Raw genomic sequence first — 17964 nt, forward strand, 5'->3', positions numbered from 1 at the left:
CACTAAATTGCGCAAATTACGAAAAAAAATTTCTAATAGCATATACATCTGCATTAAGTTTTTGTTTATGTTGATTTACGAAAATTCAAAATGACGAACATTCAAGCATATTTTAGCATTTCTTCCGGACGCAGATTGAACACTGAAATTACGGACATATTCCGGGAAATCCGGACAACTGGCAAGTGGCAACCCTGTTTTAGAGTTATGTTCCAAAGTTATCAGCGCAAAAGAGTAACGTGTTTATATGATAGCGTACACGACTCAACATCGCACGATGGCGACGTACTACTGGAACACAATCGGCTACCAAAAGCGATAGGCAGGAGGAAAGAGCAGCTCGATTTTGAATATCGCAAACTCGAAATCTGCTGGTAAAAAACTGCCAGACCTGACAGACATCTGTTACTTTTTCAATGAAGATTCTTTCAACATATAGGTCGTAACGTTACATCCCTCGGACTGAGAGACCACGATCCGCTACAATCAGTAAAATGACTCATCTGTATTTCGTCCTTTGCTATAGCAGTATTCTATTCGGCTGTCGATAAATAATTATGCGGCCGTTCACGCATAATCCGATAAGCCTGCGATGGCATCGGTCGAATTATGCGGACGTCTAATTAACGAATTGATCCGCAAGACGGCATTCCGAATAAATAATCAGACCTTTAATCCTACAGAAAAGACAAGTGAGCCCAATCTGCCCATGAGATATATCTCCATAGAAACATCGTGTATTTGACTTGTTTTCATGCATTACAATCTATCTGTGTGAGAGCAAGATGTGGTAAAGCAACGTGCATTTTCATTTGCATTATCGAAATACACGATTTACGTGGCAGTTTAAAATTGTATGTTTTCAAGTACAGAAAGTATACGCTCCTTATAATTTTATGAACGGAAAATGTGGTTGCTATACTTTCTGGTCAATGCGGAAGCATTGGCACCTCCATAAGTCACTCGCTTCCGCATCCTTATCAAATGTCATCAGATCAATCAAAATGTTTTTGATTGTGACTTTGAGTCACAATATCCGAGCAATATATCTTGTGTCAATATATCATTGAATCCGTCGACTCTACCAGGGCAAAATAATTGATGACTCCATTGTATATGTTGGTCTCTAGTCTCTACAGCATCACGGGAGCTATGTAATCCGATCATATTGATCACTGATTAATAAGCGGGTAGGGCCAAATTAGACTAATCACCATAATCAGTATTATTGCAGCCAGATAGACTCAAGAAAAAGTTTGGTGTGCGTTATCTTTGTGCAGCGGCAGTACCATAATCAATGATCGTCTCGTGAGATGTGGTTATTGCTAGTTGAAAACTATTACCAATACCCCGCCAAGTCGTCCTGGCGGTCGGCGCGGCAATTTCTGACAGAACCTAAGGGTTCTCTAAAATCAATACAGAACAGTTTAGTACTTAAATTAGCCATTCAGAGCACTAGGCAAGGCTACCCGCCACTTACCAAGAACAGATAACCCTCTCTCAGCGGGACTCATGCCAGCGTCTTCGTGCTCAGTTGCATTGCCACACTACGGCCCGAAGCGCCAATGTCCGCATCGAGGAGCGGGAATATATACTAGATTCCCGTTAAGCCTCCGCGTGGGCGAAGACGAGCAACGCCCGTATCGAAAACTACGTTCGTATGTTCCGTAGGGTCGATTAACCCATGTTCATATGAAACTCTTCTAAGCGTCGACTTTCAAATCACGGATATCAACATTGCGTCCGCAGGTCATTCATTTGGCTCTCGCGGGCTTACGGTTAATCTTGCGTCGCTCGTTCGCCTACATCTCAAACGTAACATCGCAAATTGTGTATGTCTACGGTATCCGCTATACGTAATTGCGTCTTTCGGAATATTCATCAAACTGAACAATCTGGTTGTATGTCGCCAGAACGAATTCGTGTATAGTCTCACGATTGCAAGCGGCGAGCTTCTATTTTTAAGTTGTGTACAATGGATCACTGTCTTTTACGTTGTATTTCTTATGCGCGCTCTAGTGTCTAAGGCTACCGGTTTCTATAAGTACCATTGTTGCTACGGTTCAGTTTCGCTGTTCAGATGCTATTTATAAATCCGACACAATTGCGTCATGATTCGTATTTTGGTTTTGAATTTTAATCAATTGTTAATTTCCTTTCAGCGGCAGTAGGTGACTCTTGATAAGATACGCGCGAAATATTTTTCGAGTGAATAAACATTATTATGAACTTAATAATATTTTTGGAGTATCTTGTTTCATGTTCCCCTGGAATAAAAGGTTGGGGACCACGAGTCTAATATAAGTCGACTCAATATTTTATTAGTGCGTTAATGGGCTTACAACGCTGACTATGATTTCGGCATATTTATATGAACTTTATTTTGATAATAATCTGTTTCACAAACCTGCGGATACTCACCAACATCGATCAAGATTTTCCTGTGGGTTGTCACTGTCTGTGAAACACCGCCCCGGCAGTCGACCACGTACATTTGCGTAAATATATAGTAAAGCATATACCGTCTGAACTCCGTAATTTGTGTTCTTGTGAGTTCAATAAACAATTGTGTGGTTCTACGCTCTTATGCTACCGCTATCTTCTTTCAGCAATGACATATCTTTATTCTTTTGTTTTCCATAGATCTGTGTGCTTTTGATGTTGTTGTTTTTCCTATACGTTTGCAGTTTAGTTTGTATACTTATATGGTTTCGTAGGTAACGACTTCTGTAGTAACACGCTCCTGTTCGTTATGGATCGGCTTTAATGACCATGTTATATCGAGTCTGCCCTCTATATTTGCTGATCTGTGTATCACATTCCGCTCAATAGTATTGTTGTTATGTATGCTGTTGGATTGCATGATTGACAAATGAAGATTACATATTTTGAGATTATCTATGTTTCGCGGATGTATTAAGGTAATGTAGCACGTAATTTGAACGAGCCAATCGATATAACTATAATTACATTTGTTGTTATGTGTCGCTCACAAAGATTCATTACGCAATTCGTGAAATTGTCGAGAGTCGACACCCACATTACCCAGAAATATGTAACGTATCATCCGAAACTATTCCTTGGGAGCTTTTTATAAGCCCACATTACCACTTAAGTTTTTTTATGTTGAGTGGAAGCAGTCTAGGTTCAAGTCAGGTCAAATCAAGTCGAATTTTCGAACTATAATAGTGACTCGTTGAGTGATGTCGTGTGAAAAGTTGAATCGAATTATCCCAACCCTGCTTTCGTATCATTATTTTGGCTGAATCCCGACGCATTACATTTGATTCTACCCGAATGGTAACAGTGTCCAAGTCAGAGTTATAAAACACGCGGCCCGCGAGATAATTTTTGGCGGCCCGCGTCGGCATTTTGGATTTTGAAGTATTCAGCTATATTTACCTGCCACATTATTTTTTAGAACTTTTAGAACTTAAAATTCGCCCTAATACAACTCCAAAAAACATGACCCCTTGCTGATTCATAACTGAAAATTGTGATTTGGACTTGCGCGCAGCCTTTTCTAAAATTACTCGAATTCGCGCTGCACGGTTGATAAAATAAAAATGACTCGAGCTGAGTCAGGTCGAACGTTACATTCAGAGAAGGACTTGTGACTCCAGTCCGAACGAGGTTACTTGATAAAACCAAGGACGCAACAAAATATCAGACTGGTATGGGTAATAATAATCAAAAGGTCGTAGCTTGCGTGGCGTAGCGCATTTAGCTAATCAGTTCGGTATGGAAATGGAAACCTTGGACACTCTGTTTTCCCCTTTATGCATTGTTAGTTAAGCTACATCCTGCGTCATGTTGGGTCTACTCTCTTTATACATGATATTATGGCCAATTAAAAGTAGTGAGTCAGGTAGTGGCAGCATCTACCGCTGTCACATCAATGGATTCTTCGGCGATATGACATGTCTATTACTATGGTAACTTAATCAATATATGCAAGTTGTTATTGATCTGTTCCAGTTCCAATATTGGAAAGTGAATCTAACGCTTCATTAAATTGACTTGGTAATGACATATTATCAGGATTATGCCCGAAAACCTGGAATTGGCTGAGCTGCCACTAATGCTCTGATATGAGATCAATTTTCGTTAAATTCTAAAATATTCTACCTATAACAGTGACACGTCAAATTGTCCGCTATAGCTGCAAAATTATAGCGCAAAATTATAAGCTTATACGCTGTCACGATGCATTTGCGTAATCGCATGCTGTCTATAACTATTTATTTTGACAAACTATACCAAGTGCAATTTTATTCAAATATAGAAAATGTGTTTTTTTCGTATCAGGCGTGAATTTACGATAGTAAATCACATTTTCACGATGTGTGTGGAATTCCAGCAGTCTGCAAGGTCCCGCCAAATAAGGCCTACTTGGAAACACATCGGCCCGTGGCGCCATCAAGTGCAAGGAAATTGGCCCGCGAGCGCATCGGAGTTTGAGACCTCTGGTCTGAGTTGATCATAGAAAAGGATAGGATGTCTTGTCCTTGATGTTTTGCGGCATATACATTAACTCATGATATATATACACACAAGATCTGTGTATATGCATACCGTGAGTGCATGAGTGCATTCGGCTCGCTGAACAACATCTCGTCTGATGTTTGACCTTATAATAACGTTTGTTTCGTATCTCATGTAGGTTAGGCCTGTGTACGTTCATTGTTCATAGACAGAGTTGGTCAGTAACGAAGTACTTCTACTTCTTCGAAGTACTCAAGTATTTTCCCGCTACTTGCGGTACTTACTCAAGTAAATCTGATTTCTGCTACTTCTACTTCTATTTCGTAAAATTTTGTGATCTTCTTACTTACTTCTCGCTATTTTCAGTTTGTCAAGTAGAAGTAGTGTTTTCGCGGATTACCAACATTTAATTTTCATAGAAGTTAAGTAAAGTATAGAATTTTCGTCGCGCTTCGCGCACGGTACATATATAGAGGGAGAAATGTGTTTTCACGAAAGTTTCGGTGAATATACTTTAGGTAGCGGGTTGTGTCGTTCCGTTCACGCCGCATTGTCGCCCATATGAAATCTTCCAATCATAGTGAATATGGCCCATACGTTTGCAACTACCATTTCGCAATCTAGCAATTACCTTTCTTTAGCAGCCCAGGGCGTATGTCCTAATCTGGAAAAGTGCGGACTCCGACTTTTTTGTGCGTTAGACCTGTTTTAGCAGAACACCGTTGAAACTTTCTGGACAAAAGATATGAAATATATTTTCCGCCTTTTGGAAGTAGTATTGCTATTTCTCTTTCCATTCCCAGTATAGTATCATACTATAAGTTCTAATTAGTTTCAGGTGCTTTTTTTTTTTGGGGGGGGGGGGATCATGCATGATGGAGTATAAAAGCAAGTGTAGTAATGCCTCTATTTTCCGAATATATATCTACACTATATAACATCTTTACGATCCGATATATTTTTTGTTAACGTATAGTTATGGCTCAAAGTGTTAACACCGTATCCGGTACAACTTCTCCGTATTGCTCTTCGACTAAACTACGGGCCTTATAACATGGTGAAGGGTGCCATGCCATATGTTTTAAGACGGGATGTTCGAGTAAACAAAGAATTAGTATCGCATTTCCATATCAACACTATCATTTGCATCACATGATGCGGTCGAATGGTTATGTTGTCAAAAATTGATACCTCCTGGGATGCATCAATATGAATCAAGCTCTCTGCACCTTCCGCATTGCTCAATTAGCAGCTTTTGACGGTCCATGTGAACGAATTACGACCGTTTTCACAACTACTTATTTACTTGAGTAGATTCAAAGTCAGTCAATTCTACTTCTACTTCAAGTAGTTCTATATTGCTTTTAACATAACTACTTCTACTAGTACTTGAGTAGATTTTTGCGTCGCTACTTCAACTTCCACTTCTACTTGAGTAGCTTTATTGACTACTTTGACCACCTCTGTTCATATATGAATCTTTCAACTATATTGGCATCTGCTAGAACAAATGACTTTTCATTTACTGTAAAAATTAACTCATCCGAAACTCAACAGAGCACCGGCATGTTGCTATCGATATGGTACTTTGCAGCGTGCTATAAATAGCATTCTATAAATACGATCTGCGTAGTATTTGTTCTCGTTATTTCACCTCCATGAACAATTGTAATCACGTGCCTAGCATCTTTTCCGAGCGTAGTTCCTTTCGCCGGTGTTACTACTAAGAAAGCTGAAACTATACAAGAAAATACATATTGTTCAATGATTTGGCTTCGTACAACTCTGTTAATAACTTCTGAGAATTCATCTTACACGCTGTTGTTTGATATATTCGACTATATTTGAAGAAATATTAATTGGATGCACCATGTCCAAGGTAAGAACATGCAGTTATTGCGCAATTGATTCTATTGGGAAGTTTGTTGTGATAATCAGCCAATAATAAATGAATACACGATGACTTTAATTTATTTTCGACTTACCACGCTACTGGAGCTTGCTCTGTTGGATCCTGTTATTGTGACACCAGAAATGATTTAGAAGAAATCAGTTACATTTAACTACACTTGATCACAAATTTGGGATTTACTTATGGACAAGTCTCTTAACAGATAGCTTCCTGCGATATTAAATTTCCATCTCCCAAAAAAATGTAACTGTACATTATATTGTGCACAATTGAGCGAGAAAATAATAGTTAAGAATTACTATAAATTTTAGGGCACTTTCATTACTATACATGACAAATTTTAAATAGTAGGCTAATAATAGAAGATGTTATGGTCCGCTGTTTCGGGTTTCACCATAACGGTAACGTTCAAGATGAAATACTTCAACTTCTATTACTGTCCACGCCGGGGTAGTAATTATTCATCTTTTTCTGATAAACAAGTTGGCCTCACATAATAAGAACATGTACAATGCATAAATTTGTAAAATGACACTATTTTTACTAACTAATCCGACCTCATACCAATACGAACGAAGAGCGTATTGCTCCGAGCTATGCGAGTAAAGGTCCTTGCTGGCGGATTCTAAATATGGGCTAGTTGCGGAATTATCAGCCGTTGAAGTTACAGAAATGCAATTCCTTTCATTTTTTAGCATTTCTGCTGCACTTTATCTTCATGTTCAATCTAATTATACCACGTTCACGTTGTGTTCATGCATGTAAAAGCTATATAAATGCGAATAGTCCATGAATATAGCATAATCGTTTTTGCTTGGGTGACCAACGGACTAACGACGAATAATTCAATTACAACGCTTAACAAACATTCAAAAGCGAATATGATTCTCATCCGCTTGGCTGTTTTGTGCGGATTGGTTGCGATCGGTAAGTTGCCACACGTTTTACAAATCAAAGTTACACTACCTTATATTTCTCTTGTTTACAGCAATGTCTGATGGACACGAAATGCAGAAACCAGATGGCGATGGCGACGTTGACATGAGCGGCCCAGGTCGATCTGGTGGTTATCGAAACTCAGGAATGGGACATCGGAGAGGAGGTGGACCCGGTGAGAGAAAGCTACAATACATAAAACTGACAACGTTATATATCCTCCATATAGCTCCATTGTCGGTGGTTGTCCTTTGAACTATGTCGTTTGCAGATCATCGAAAATTGTGGCGAGTGAATGTCTCCGCAAATAGAGCCAGACTGATGTAGGATTATTTTTGGGTAGATGCCGATTAAACCGATATCTGACCCCTACACCGATAGCGCCGCTTTATTCAGCTGATACTCAAATAAGATGCAGTTTACCTCAACAGGCGCATTTTCAAAAATTCAGAGCATTTATTTCAACGGCTTTATAGCCATTTTCATACTTGAACATGAAATAAACTAAAGGCGGCATCTGGACATCATGAAAGTGTAATCTATATGAAATATAGCAATATTGCATTCTAGCGATCAAGGGTTTAAGTTTTCTGACTTCCTACCCTCATGTTGTGACGTCACGAAAATATCCGATATTTTGTCACCTCCAATGGCCGATACCGACAATTCTTTCAAATTGTAATTTCGACTCGATATCATCGGCGAGCCGATAATAATCGATCGGGCTCTAATATTAACAACTAATTCCGGGAAAGGGGAGAACTTTAGCGGCATTTGTAGACCGCGCATGATGCTCACAATGGAATTCAATTACCGATGGGCATCCTATTCACGAATATATAGTGACATGTTTAATATTTTTAGCGCTCGTACACCTTGAAATTTCTTATGTATGTATTTTATACGCCTACCATTTACGTAGTTCCATGTGCTGAAATTTTATAAGCGTGGTGTGGCCTGTGGCGGAATTTATGGCTGTTTTTAGTGCTTCGGACTTCGAGGTAAGAACCCGTGAATTTTTTATTCATCAGGGACCAGTCCACCGGTTCACGATGGGGATGATGACGACGAAGATGCTGACGACAATAATGACAGTAAGCGAGGGCCTGGTCGTTCCGGTCCAAGAATGGGAAATCGAAGACGCGGTGGACCTAGTCCATCGGGTCAAGATGACAATGATGACGACGAAGATGACGACAATGATGACAACATGCGAGAACAAGGTCGATTCGCTCGAAGACGCGGTGGGCCAGGTTAACACTCCTTTTCATCACATACCGTGTCTTTGGAAGACCCAAATAAAACGGCCTAATAAATTGTAAATTGAATTTCAGAGACGCAGAGACGCCCAGGATCAGGTCGTGGAAACGGCGACGACGATGATGACGATGATAGTCGACGCCCAGGTCCCTTCCGTCGATTCTCTAACTACGGACAAGGTAATCGTCAACAAGGTCGACAAGGTGAATTTTAGATCCTGCTGATGTTTTCATTATAATAGCGCATTTGTGTGGTCCAATGAATCATGATAAGTAATAATCCACAATTGAATAAATCCACTTTTTAGGAGGTAAAACACGTCGAGGAATGCAGAATCGACCGGGCCCTGGCTCATTTGGGGGTCGCCCGGGTAAATACGTTTTTCACATTTGCGCATTTGTATCGTAGACGGTTACTTTAACTCCCTTTTATAGGAGGTCAAAGTCGCCCAGGACAAGGCGGTCGGGGAATGCAGAATCGACCGAGCCCTGGCTCATTTGGGGGTCGTTCAGGTATATACATTGTTATACATTCGTGCAATTAGGTCGTAGTTAATTATTTTAACTCCCTTTTACAGGAGGTCAAAGTCGCCCAGGACAAGCCGGTAGAGGAATGCAGAATCGACAAGGCCCTGGGTCTCTTGGGGGTCGTCCCGGTAAATACGATGTTTTTCTAATTGTTATTGTGTGTTTGCGTCGTACGTTATTAAGCAAACCTTTTTTTCAGGAGCACGACGTCGCCCAGGACAAGGCGGTAGAGGAATGCAGAATCGACAGGGCCCTGGCTCCTTTGGTGGTCGTCCAGGTATATACATAGTTATAATTTGTGTGGATTAATCATACATTAATTCGTCATATCACCACAGGTCAACGGCGAACTCAAATGGGAGGCAACAATCGATCACAATTCGGAGCAAGAAGATCGTTCGGTGGTCAACAACGCGGACCTCCCAGGTCAATGCGAAGAAATGGCCCCAGAAGACGCCCATCAATGCCACGAGGTAGGCCTAAAAGTTAGATGATAGTTGTTTTTTTTTACTTCGAAATATCGTATCAATAGCCTCCGAAATATCGTATCAATAGCCTAAGTCGATAGACGAGATTTTAAGACGAAAGTGAACCGTTGTGCAAGTCGGAAGATCAGCAATCATCACAAATAATATTTTCTTGGTGTAAATTAAAAAACACCATTATTACTAAATCAACACCAATAAGTAACAGAATATTGTTTGGAGTCGTGATGGCCAAGGTAGGCCAAGATTACAACAATCAAACGATTTTTTCGAACATGATTTGAAATCTTATTAACAACATGGATATTAAAGTTGTGTCTTATAGATTGGAATTAACAGTCAAAGATAGTTTAAAGACGTTTTCCGGTGGCTTAAAACACAATGCATGTTGCTCTGGTAAAGTACTAGTATAGGCCTACATGGCCCCAAAGTAGGCAATATTCAGCTAGACTTTCGACAAAATCATTTCTTAGCGCATCCGGTTACCTCATAACTGTGTTCGCTTAAACCTGCGTTGCCTTGTATATATTCTGCGCCGCCAGCGACTTGAACATGTGTATTTAGTCGAACCATACAAATGCAATCCAACATAAGTTCAAATTAGATTCCTTATCTTTTACGTATTTCCAGCATCCATGCGCCGACGACAAAGATCTCAAATGAGATTCAACCGTATGCGAGGACTCACGAACCAGTTCGCGAAACGAGTTTCCGATAGAAGACGAGGAAGGCGCGGAAGAATGAATAATACTAATGATGATGATGATGATGAAGAAGACAAGAAAATGCGAATGGGGAAATTCCTTTGCCAAATCAAATCCTTGCTTGACGATAAAGGTGAACTAAACAGTGATAAGCAGTAACAAATATGCTATGGGATTTCGCCGTCCGTCGCGGAAACACCGTAGTAGATTCAATATCGAATGTAGGTCATTGGTCAAAGGGCCACGAGCGAAAACTAGTGTTTTAAGTAATAACAACCCATGCTTATGATCAAGTTTATTTTCATATATATCAGCTGATAGTATGTCTTACATAAGGCCTATGACAGATTGAAAACTCCTAATCCGATTTTGACAGACGCTGCTTAAAACTCGCGATTATGATAGTAATAATCCTATTTTGATTCAACAGATAACGAAGAAAATGAAGACACTGAATCTTGCGACGGCAGAAAGATGATGGAAGAAGGTGAATAGACTAGTTGTTTTTCCCTTAGGACAAGGGTCGGCAACCTACGGCCCGCGGGCCGGATCCGGCCCGCCAAGCGAAATCGTCCGGCCCGCGATATAATAATTAGTTATCACAAGAATACGGCCCGCCGTTTCATAATGAGTTTCAATCTGCAGTGCAGCACTGCATGAAAAAAATGCGGCATTGCTACGATATAATAGTAGCCTACATCGTATTAGTCTATTGTTACGCCATAAAACGAAGGTGGTTGAAGTAGGAGATGGAGATAGACTAGACTGGATCCTTGCTTATCAATCGGGTGTATCTCGCAACCGAAGGTGTACCATACTTTTTTTAAAGGGTTTACCACTCTAATGGGGTGTGACATTAAAGGTGTTCTTCCTTTGCTTCAAAAACGCTTGGAACATCTCAGACGCAATGATGGAATCTCAAACTGTTCAATTATAGATAACTAGCCTCCGTATGTTAGTTAGCCATCTATAGTTTAATTTTCCAGAAGGCATTGTGTGCCAAGACAGAAAACCTGAATAGTGTTTTGGCCACAATGATGAAAAATGTTAATATGATTTTTGTCTTATTAACTGAATCAGTTACGCCAGATATTACTAGAAGCAGAGAATCAATATGGCGATGTCATGTAGGCCGATATCTGTCATATTCGCGCATTAAGTCGAGCAGCTATGCTTACACGAGTGTATGAACTGAAAAATGAAATAGCAACTTTCCACGAAAACACAAATATCGCCGACTCATAATCTTGTAATCGAAAATGGGTATCTCATCTTGCTTTCCTGGTACATTTAACCTCACATCTGAACAAATTGAATTTGCAACTTCAGGGGAAAACAACTAAATACATGAGATGTTGAGGCGCATTCAAAACAAATCTGTGACTCTGGAAATGTCAACAGTACAAAGAAAATTATGCTCACTTTCCTATACTGAGGAGAGAAATCCTAGTACCAACACTACATTTGTAACTGTGATACGAAAATTACCTACTGAATATTCACCCGCTTTTCCGACATTCCTTCTCTACAAAATGAATTCTGGCTATTCAGTACTCTGTTTAATGTGGACGCCAATACCATTGCCTGAAAATTTCAAATGGGCCTTTATGAAATGCGATGCAGTTGAATTGAATGACAAATTTCATACAAAGAGCATATCGCTGCATGATTTTGACAAAGAGTGCGTTCTTGAAATTGGTCTTTATCCCAGCTTGACCAACAATGCAAAAGAAATTGCATCGATTTTTGGAAGCACGTACACATGTGAACAATAGTCTTGAACAAAGAAATTCACGAAGAGCAAGCTAAGATCACGTATTTCGGACGTCCATTTTGAATAGGGTCTGATTCTTGTTTCATCTGACTTGTTACCAGAAGTTGAAAACCTTTCACAAAGCAAGCTGCGTCAATTGTCACATTTATTCTGTGTTGTTGAAGTGTAAATACATGTGTCTTGTGATTGGTATGATTGAGATTGCACCAATGTAGGATAATATACCGAAGTGAGCGTAAAATATAGTACTAAGAAAAATTCCAGCCCGCCAAAAAGTTGTACACCCGAAATTTGACCCGCGACTAGTAAAAGGTTGCCGACCCCTGCCTTAGGATTTCAGAATGCATGACTACAAACTAATAAAGCCTATTATTGCTGCTATATACAGCATTTCAATTCCAACGACTATAATAATAATTACATATACACATCTTCACTTTAGGAGGTATGAACAGGCGAATGGGTGGAAAAGGAAAGAAGTCTAATGGAACCAAAGAGGATGGTGATGATGACGATGATAACAAGAGACGAATGCGAGGTAATGACGTCATTTTCAGAGTCGAACAATTTACAATCACGACTATTTCCTCATATGCTAAACTCATTCTAAATCACTCTGTTGCAGTAAGTCACACGTAATGTATATCATATTTAAATAGGTGCCGATTTGACCAATGTTCAGTTCGCTTCATAGTTTAATTAAAGGTACGAAGTAATAGGTGGAGCAATTTTTCCTTTATAAAGAAATCAATTGACATGTGAAACAATCTAATATATGATTTCTAGAAAAAGCTCGTCATCGACATTCGTCATCCATTACGATTACTAATCATGGTCAGGCCTACATAATATCTGGCTGGCATGAACTATTTGATGCCGAATTTTCGTGATTTGAAAATAGCAATCCACAAGTTTTCCAAGTCTTTATCAAGGATGTGCATTTGTGCAATGTGCATTCATGTGCATTTGTACAATGTACTTTCAGACACATTTTAGCATTAACTGGGAAAAAATCGGAGTTATTCAAATTAGACAAACCCGACGTGTCCATGCAATTGACCAGATCGTAATCGTATATGTAACAGTCAATCTCACATTTTTTTAGGCGGTGGACCTGGAAGTAGAGGTGGAATGAAAGGAAAGGGAGGTAAATCGAATGGAACCTCCGACGAGGACGATGACAAACAACCAATGAGAGGATCCAGAGGTAAGGGCGAATTAATCTGTTATTTATCTAGTATCTTCCTCTATGTATCATATTCTTGAGAATAATCCTACGACCAGATTAATTTACCCCTCCTATCAGATATCGATATTTACATTGGCTACAATAACTTGAATAGATCGCCCAGGCAGAGCACCAGGGGGAAAAAGAGAAATGCCAGGAAAGGGTAAGAAACGCAACGGCACGAGCGATGACGACGGTAACAAACCATTAAGAAGAGGTCCAGGAAGTACTATTTGCATCAAAGCTTCACTTTATTGATATATTACCGTCCTACCTTGTTCTATATAGTGGGAAGTCGCGGTGAGGATGATGATGGTGATGATGAAAGAAGAGGTCCTCGTCGTGGGAGCCAAGGCCGGCCGTTTAGACGAAGAGGTAAATTGGGAATATGCTTTCTGGAAATATAATTTCACTACTGTGTTTCTGAAACAGGATTCCAACCTGCCCGCGGTAGACGACCTAACAGAATGGCTCTCCGTAAAATACGTGGTGGTCTTCTCAAGCAGACACTTAAAATGTTGCTCAAGTGGAAAGCCGATGATGACGAGGATGAGGAGGAATCCAAGTCTTTGGAAGAAATGATCCAAAGCATTCTTGATATATTAGATGAGAACGGTAAGATTTACTAGCTGGAGTCGGCGACTAAATGAAACTTCCTTTACTTTCGCTAACTATTAATGTTCATAGATGATGACGATGATGACGAGGGTGAGGCTGTTGAAGATTCTGAAGATGATGAAACGGATGAGGATGATATTGGAGGTATTGTAAAATCTAATGTTGTCGTCCTTTTGAAGCTATGCACTTACACTATAATCTTCTTATGCCTTTGACCAGTGCTTACATGTTTCTTGCAAACCAAAACACTCAAATTAGAGGATAATATCTCACTGCCCCAAATATCCAAAATGGTCAGAATCTCAGAAACGATGGACATTAATTCCCATAGTGATATCTTGTGATTCTGCTGTGAGCATATTCATGTTTCTTTTACATTTATCCACTTCAATGTAATTTACCGGCTCCCTTATCGTTTTCTAGATTCTAAAGACACCGGTTCTGATGATAATGGGGATGATTCCGGAGATGCAGAATCCGGAGCGAGTGACGATGCAACCGATGACAGCGAATAAAGGATTTACTAGAATGCGACCAAGTGTTAACAAGCTCATTCAATTTCACTGGCTAAATGTGATGTCAATCTCGTTTTGTACTGCGAATAAACACCATCTATTATTTATTATGTTCAACATGGATTACTATATGAGATAGTGGATCGGTACCAATGTAGTAGGTCGCACTGATCGCAAAACCAGTATGGCATATTAGGAGACTCAGTTTTAATGAATCGGTAGCGCTTTTATTCGACCCACACCTGTGTTTTGTAAGGCCGTGTTATTGAGTCTCCAACTATCGGCTAACTTCATCACCCAGTGGCCAACCAGCGCTCGTCGATGAATAATTATGCGACTTTGTTGACAAATAATTCAATAAGAATAAGTTTGCAACCGTCAACATGTTATTTGCATTTACGAATATGACCACAAGCGGACATGCAGATCGATAGAGCGATCGCAGGTAAAGTTCGTCATGATGCTTGAACATTCTGAACGTGCCTCAGGCGAGAATAATTGAGGTGTCGGCAAGCTCCCATCGCTGCTTAGCTTCAAGGTGAAATCTATATGTCTGTCACTGCAATTGATTGTATAAGGCACCACCATCGCCATCGTCATGGAACGAAAACATGAAGTAAGCTTTGTTGGTTTACCGAGAGCTTGTGATTCAATAACTGGTAGTTAGATAACACTCACGTGAATATACTTCCACGTCTTGTCGCGAGGCAGAGTCGTTTGTGCCTCACCTGCGGCTATTGTTTATCTGCGATGGCATTGTCTGTAATAAAGCCGAATGTAAAATTATTTGGCGATTTTGAGGGGGTTCTGCGGCTCTGACACTATTATTTGGATTTTCAGAATCAGTCCGACGATAGCATTTGATTTTTACCAGTTATTCCGAGCTGTTTATGATGAATTGCGTTGTCTCAGGTGAGGCACGATAAGCCCGTGCCTCACCTGTGCCTCACATCTCCTTTCGCGCTGTATTTTTGAATATAATTATGCAAATTGAAGATGTTGGGCGAAGAAAATCTTCAAATTTAGTTATTTATGTACATTGTACATCGATGAAAAATATCAATAATCATCTAGTGTTTTCACATTTTTTTCTTCCTCACCCCGACGACAGGTGAGACACTGCCTCACTTGCCTCATTTGGCTGCACGTCACTTATATACACTGATTATCTGTAACTGTAACTGTGATGTGGTCCATGTTTCCATTTATCATTGCTGCCCAGTGAGTCGTATTATTGCATTTTGTTCGATAGATTCTGTATTAGTTTAACCTGTTTACTTGTTAGGTAGTTGATGACTTTATTTTGTCTGAATAACCAATTACTCTGGTTCTGGTTGACACGAAGATCGCCGTGATTGGGTCACCGGTGCCAGTCAATACCGAGAAGGTATCGTTTTTTGTTTGTTTTATACCGCATATACGTGTTCTGTTTTTTGGCCTCATCAGTTGATGAAGAAAATTTCTCTCTCTCTCTCTATCTTTGATCCCAAGAATGTGTTGGTAGTGAAGTGCGGCGAGTTTCACGATTTTGGATGCCTTCAGAGCAGCAGGGTTATCATGGTCATCTTCATGGGTACAAATCCGGGATGTGCCGTCAATACCGAGAATGGACACCACCTAGAATGGACATTACCGAGAATGCAATGCATGCAATGCAGGCATGTTATGCATATGTACATTGTACATGTCGTGTGTATGTGCATCACGGCGTTGCCACATTCGGTGTCGATTCTCGGGTATAAATTATCGACAACGTCCGTCTCGTCTCAGTATGTTAGATTTTCGGCATTGACCATTCTCGGTAATGTATATTTTACTAATATAAGGTCGCTCTTTAGCGCCCGTTAGCGGGTTCAAAATGAGATATGAACACATTGTCTGACAGTATGACGACATGACATATGCTTTACCTACTGATTGTATGCGAGAGTGGATTTTTGAACATCGTGTCATGAATCAACTATGATATTGGGTCATCTCTAATTTGAGATCCAGCTCACGTTTTACATATTGTTAGGTCGGTGTAGTTGTGTGTTGTAAGCAAGACCGAAACAACACTTTTGCAGCCCTTACCCAAAAACGATAGTCTGGGGACCACCATGGGGTGTTCGACGAAACCTCTGGGGGCTTACTGCATGCATAATGCATTAGTAATAATAGTGGTGTATAAAAATTATATCCTCTTTCCGCCCTGATCAGAGTCGGCGTAGAGCTGGTTGAGGTACGATGACATCGAAAATGCGCGGCACGTAATTTCACGTTCCTCTCACATAGATAAATGGATATTGCTGGCCGAAATGCCGGTCCGTATTATCAAGTTGCTATTCCGAAGGTCTTCAACCTTTTATGGTCGCGTCAGATTTGAAAATGTTCCATTGCCCGCCACAAAATTTGGTAAGGTAATTACTAAACTAGAGGTCAGCACCTTTGCCCGGGAGACTTACTCATGGCCTATTTGGGAAGCTGATTGCCTTCAACATCTCTGTGATCTTCGGAAAAAAGGCAGGATTAGAACCACTGTCTATGACTTAATCGTCCAAACGGCCTTAACTGACATACCGTTCTCTAATGATTGCGAGTACAATTGACTTATTTCAGTGCTTGATGATTTTTGTTTTATTTTTGATTCTATTTTTTGCGAGGACAGAAATACCCATGATAAAACCAATAAATATGACACTAAATTGCGCAAAGTACGAAAAAAAATTTCTAATAGCATATACACCTGCATTAAGTTTTTGTTTATGTTGATTTACGAAAATTCAAAATTACGAACATTCAAGCATATTTTAGCATTTCCTCCGGACGCAGATTGAACACTGAAATTACGGACATATTCCGGGAAATCCGGACAACTGGCAAGTGGCAACCCTGTTTTAGAGTTATGTTCCAAATTTATCAGCGCAAAAGAGTAACGTGTTTATATGATAGCGTAAACGACTCAACATCGCACGATGGCGACGTACTACTGGAACACAATCGGCTACCAAAAGCGATAGGCAGGAGGAAAGAGCAGCTCGATTTTGAATATCGCAAACTCGAAATCTGCTGGTAAAAAACTGCCAGACCTGACAGACATCTGTTACTTTTTCAATGAAGATTCTTTCAACATATAGGTCGTAACGTTACATGTTCTATTTAGAAACCAGCTACCCCCCTCCCCTCCGGTTGACCAATCAGTTTTTTATTAATATTTTCATCATTTCAAAACATCACAAGACTGCGATACAATGCGATTCCGAATCGATCATTCTCGAGCCCGGTTGTCAAAAAATTACCGTTCACTCTAAAAGTTCACTGTAAAACTACCTCCAAAACCTGAAATCTCATCAAACTTCACTATGGCATCACTTTGAAATGCTGTCATGCGGTGCAAGATCAGCTATGATGTAACATTTCTAGTTAATTATGATAAAACATGACCCGTTGATGATTCGTGACTAAAAATAGTGATTTGGACGTGGGTACTACCGTTTGTAAAATTACTCGAATTAGGTTATAAAATAAAAATGACCCGAGT

The 17964-nt window shown here is 40.0% G+C and overlaps 1 protein-coding gene and 1 non-coding gene across 2 annotated transcripts; both read left to right on the forward strand.

Annotated features, from left to right (window-relative positions):
* The first annotated feature begins 1268 nt into the window (after positions 1 to 1268).
* On the forward strand, positions 1269 to 1404 carry LOC145438412 (U4 spliceosomal RNA). Its single transcript, XR_013914941.1, has one exon. It is a non-coding gene; the product is annotated as a U4 spliceosomal RNA (small nuclear RNA).
* Positions 1405 to 9295: 7891 nt separating this feature from the next.
* On the forward strand, positions 9296 to 14444 carry LOC145437939 (uncharacterized). The gene is made up of 11 exons (XM_080315310.1): positions 9296 to 9397; positions 9459 to 9593; positions 10236 to 10442; positions 10740 to 10796; positions 12526 to 12621; positions 13189 to 13290; positions 13427 to 13537; positions 13600 to 13686; positions 13744 to 13926; positions 13999 to 14073; positions 14353 to 14444. The coding sequence occupies exons 1-11, from the start codon at positions 9355 to 9357 to the stop codon at positions 14442 to 14444; spliced, it is 1188 nt and encodes a 395-aa protein (XP_080171436.1). The 5' UTR covers positions 9296 to 9354.
* Positions 14445 to 17964: the final 3520 nt, after the last annotated feature.

The sequence above is a fragment of the Botryllus schlosseri genome, chromosome 4, assembly GCF_051294905.1.
Source record: "Botryllus schlosseri isolate E-star chromosome 4, Bs_hap1, whole genome shotgun sequence".
Lineage (NCBI taxonomy): Eukaryota > Metazoa > Chordata > Ascidiacea > Stolidobranchia > Styelidae > Botryllus > Botryllus schlosseri.

Excerpts from the sequence above, each read along its gene's own strand:
- LOC145437939 (XM_080315310.1), top strand. The coding sequence starts at position 9,355 with ATGCAGAATCGACAGGGCCCTGGCTCCTTTGGTGGTCGTCCAG. Across the intron at positions 12,622-13,188 it reads TAACAAGAGACGAATGCGAG|GCGGTGGACCTGGAAGTAGA; the intron begins GTAATGACGTCA and ends ACATTTTTTTAG. Across the intron at positions 13,291-13,426 it reads ACCAATGAGAGGATCCAGAG|ATCGCCCAGGCAGAGCACCA; the intron begins GTAAGGGCGAAT and ends TAACTTGAATAG.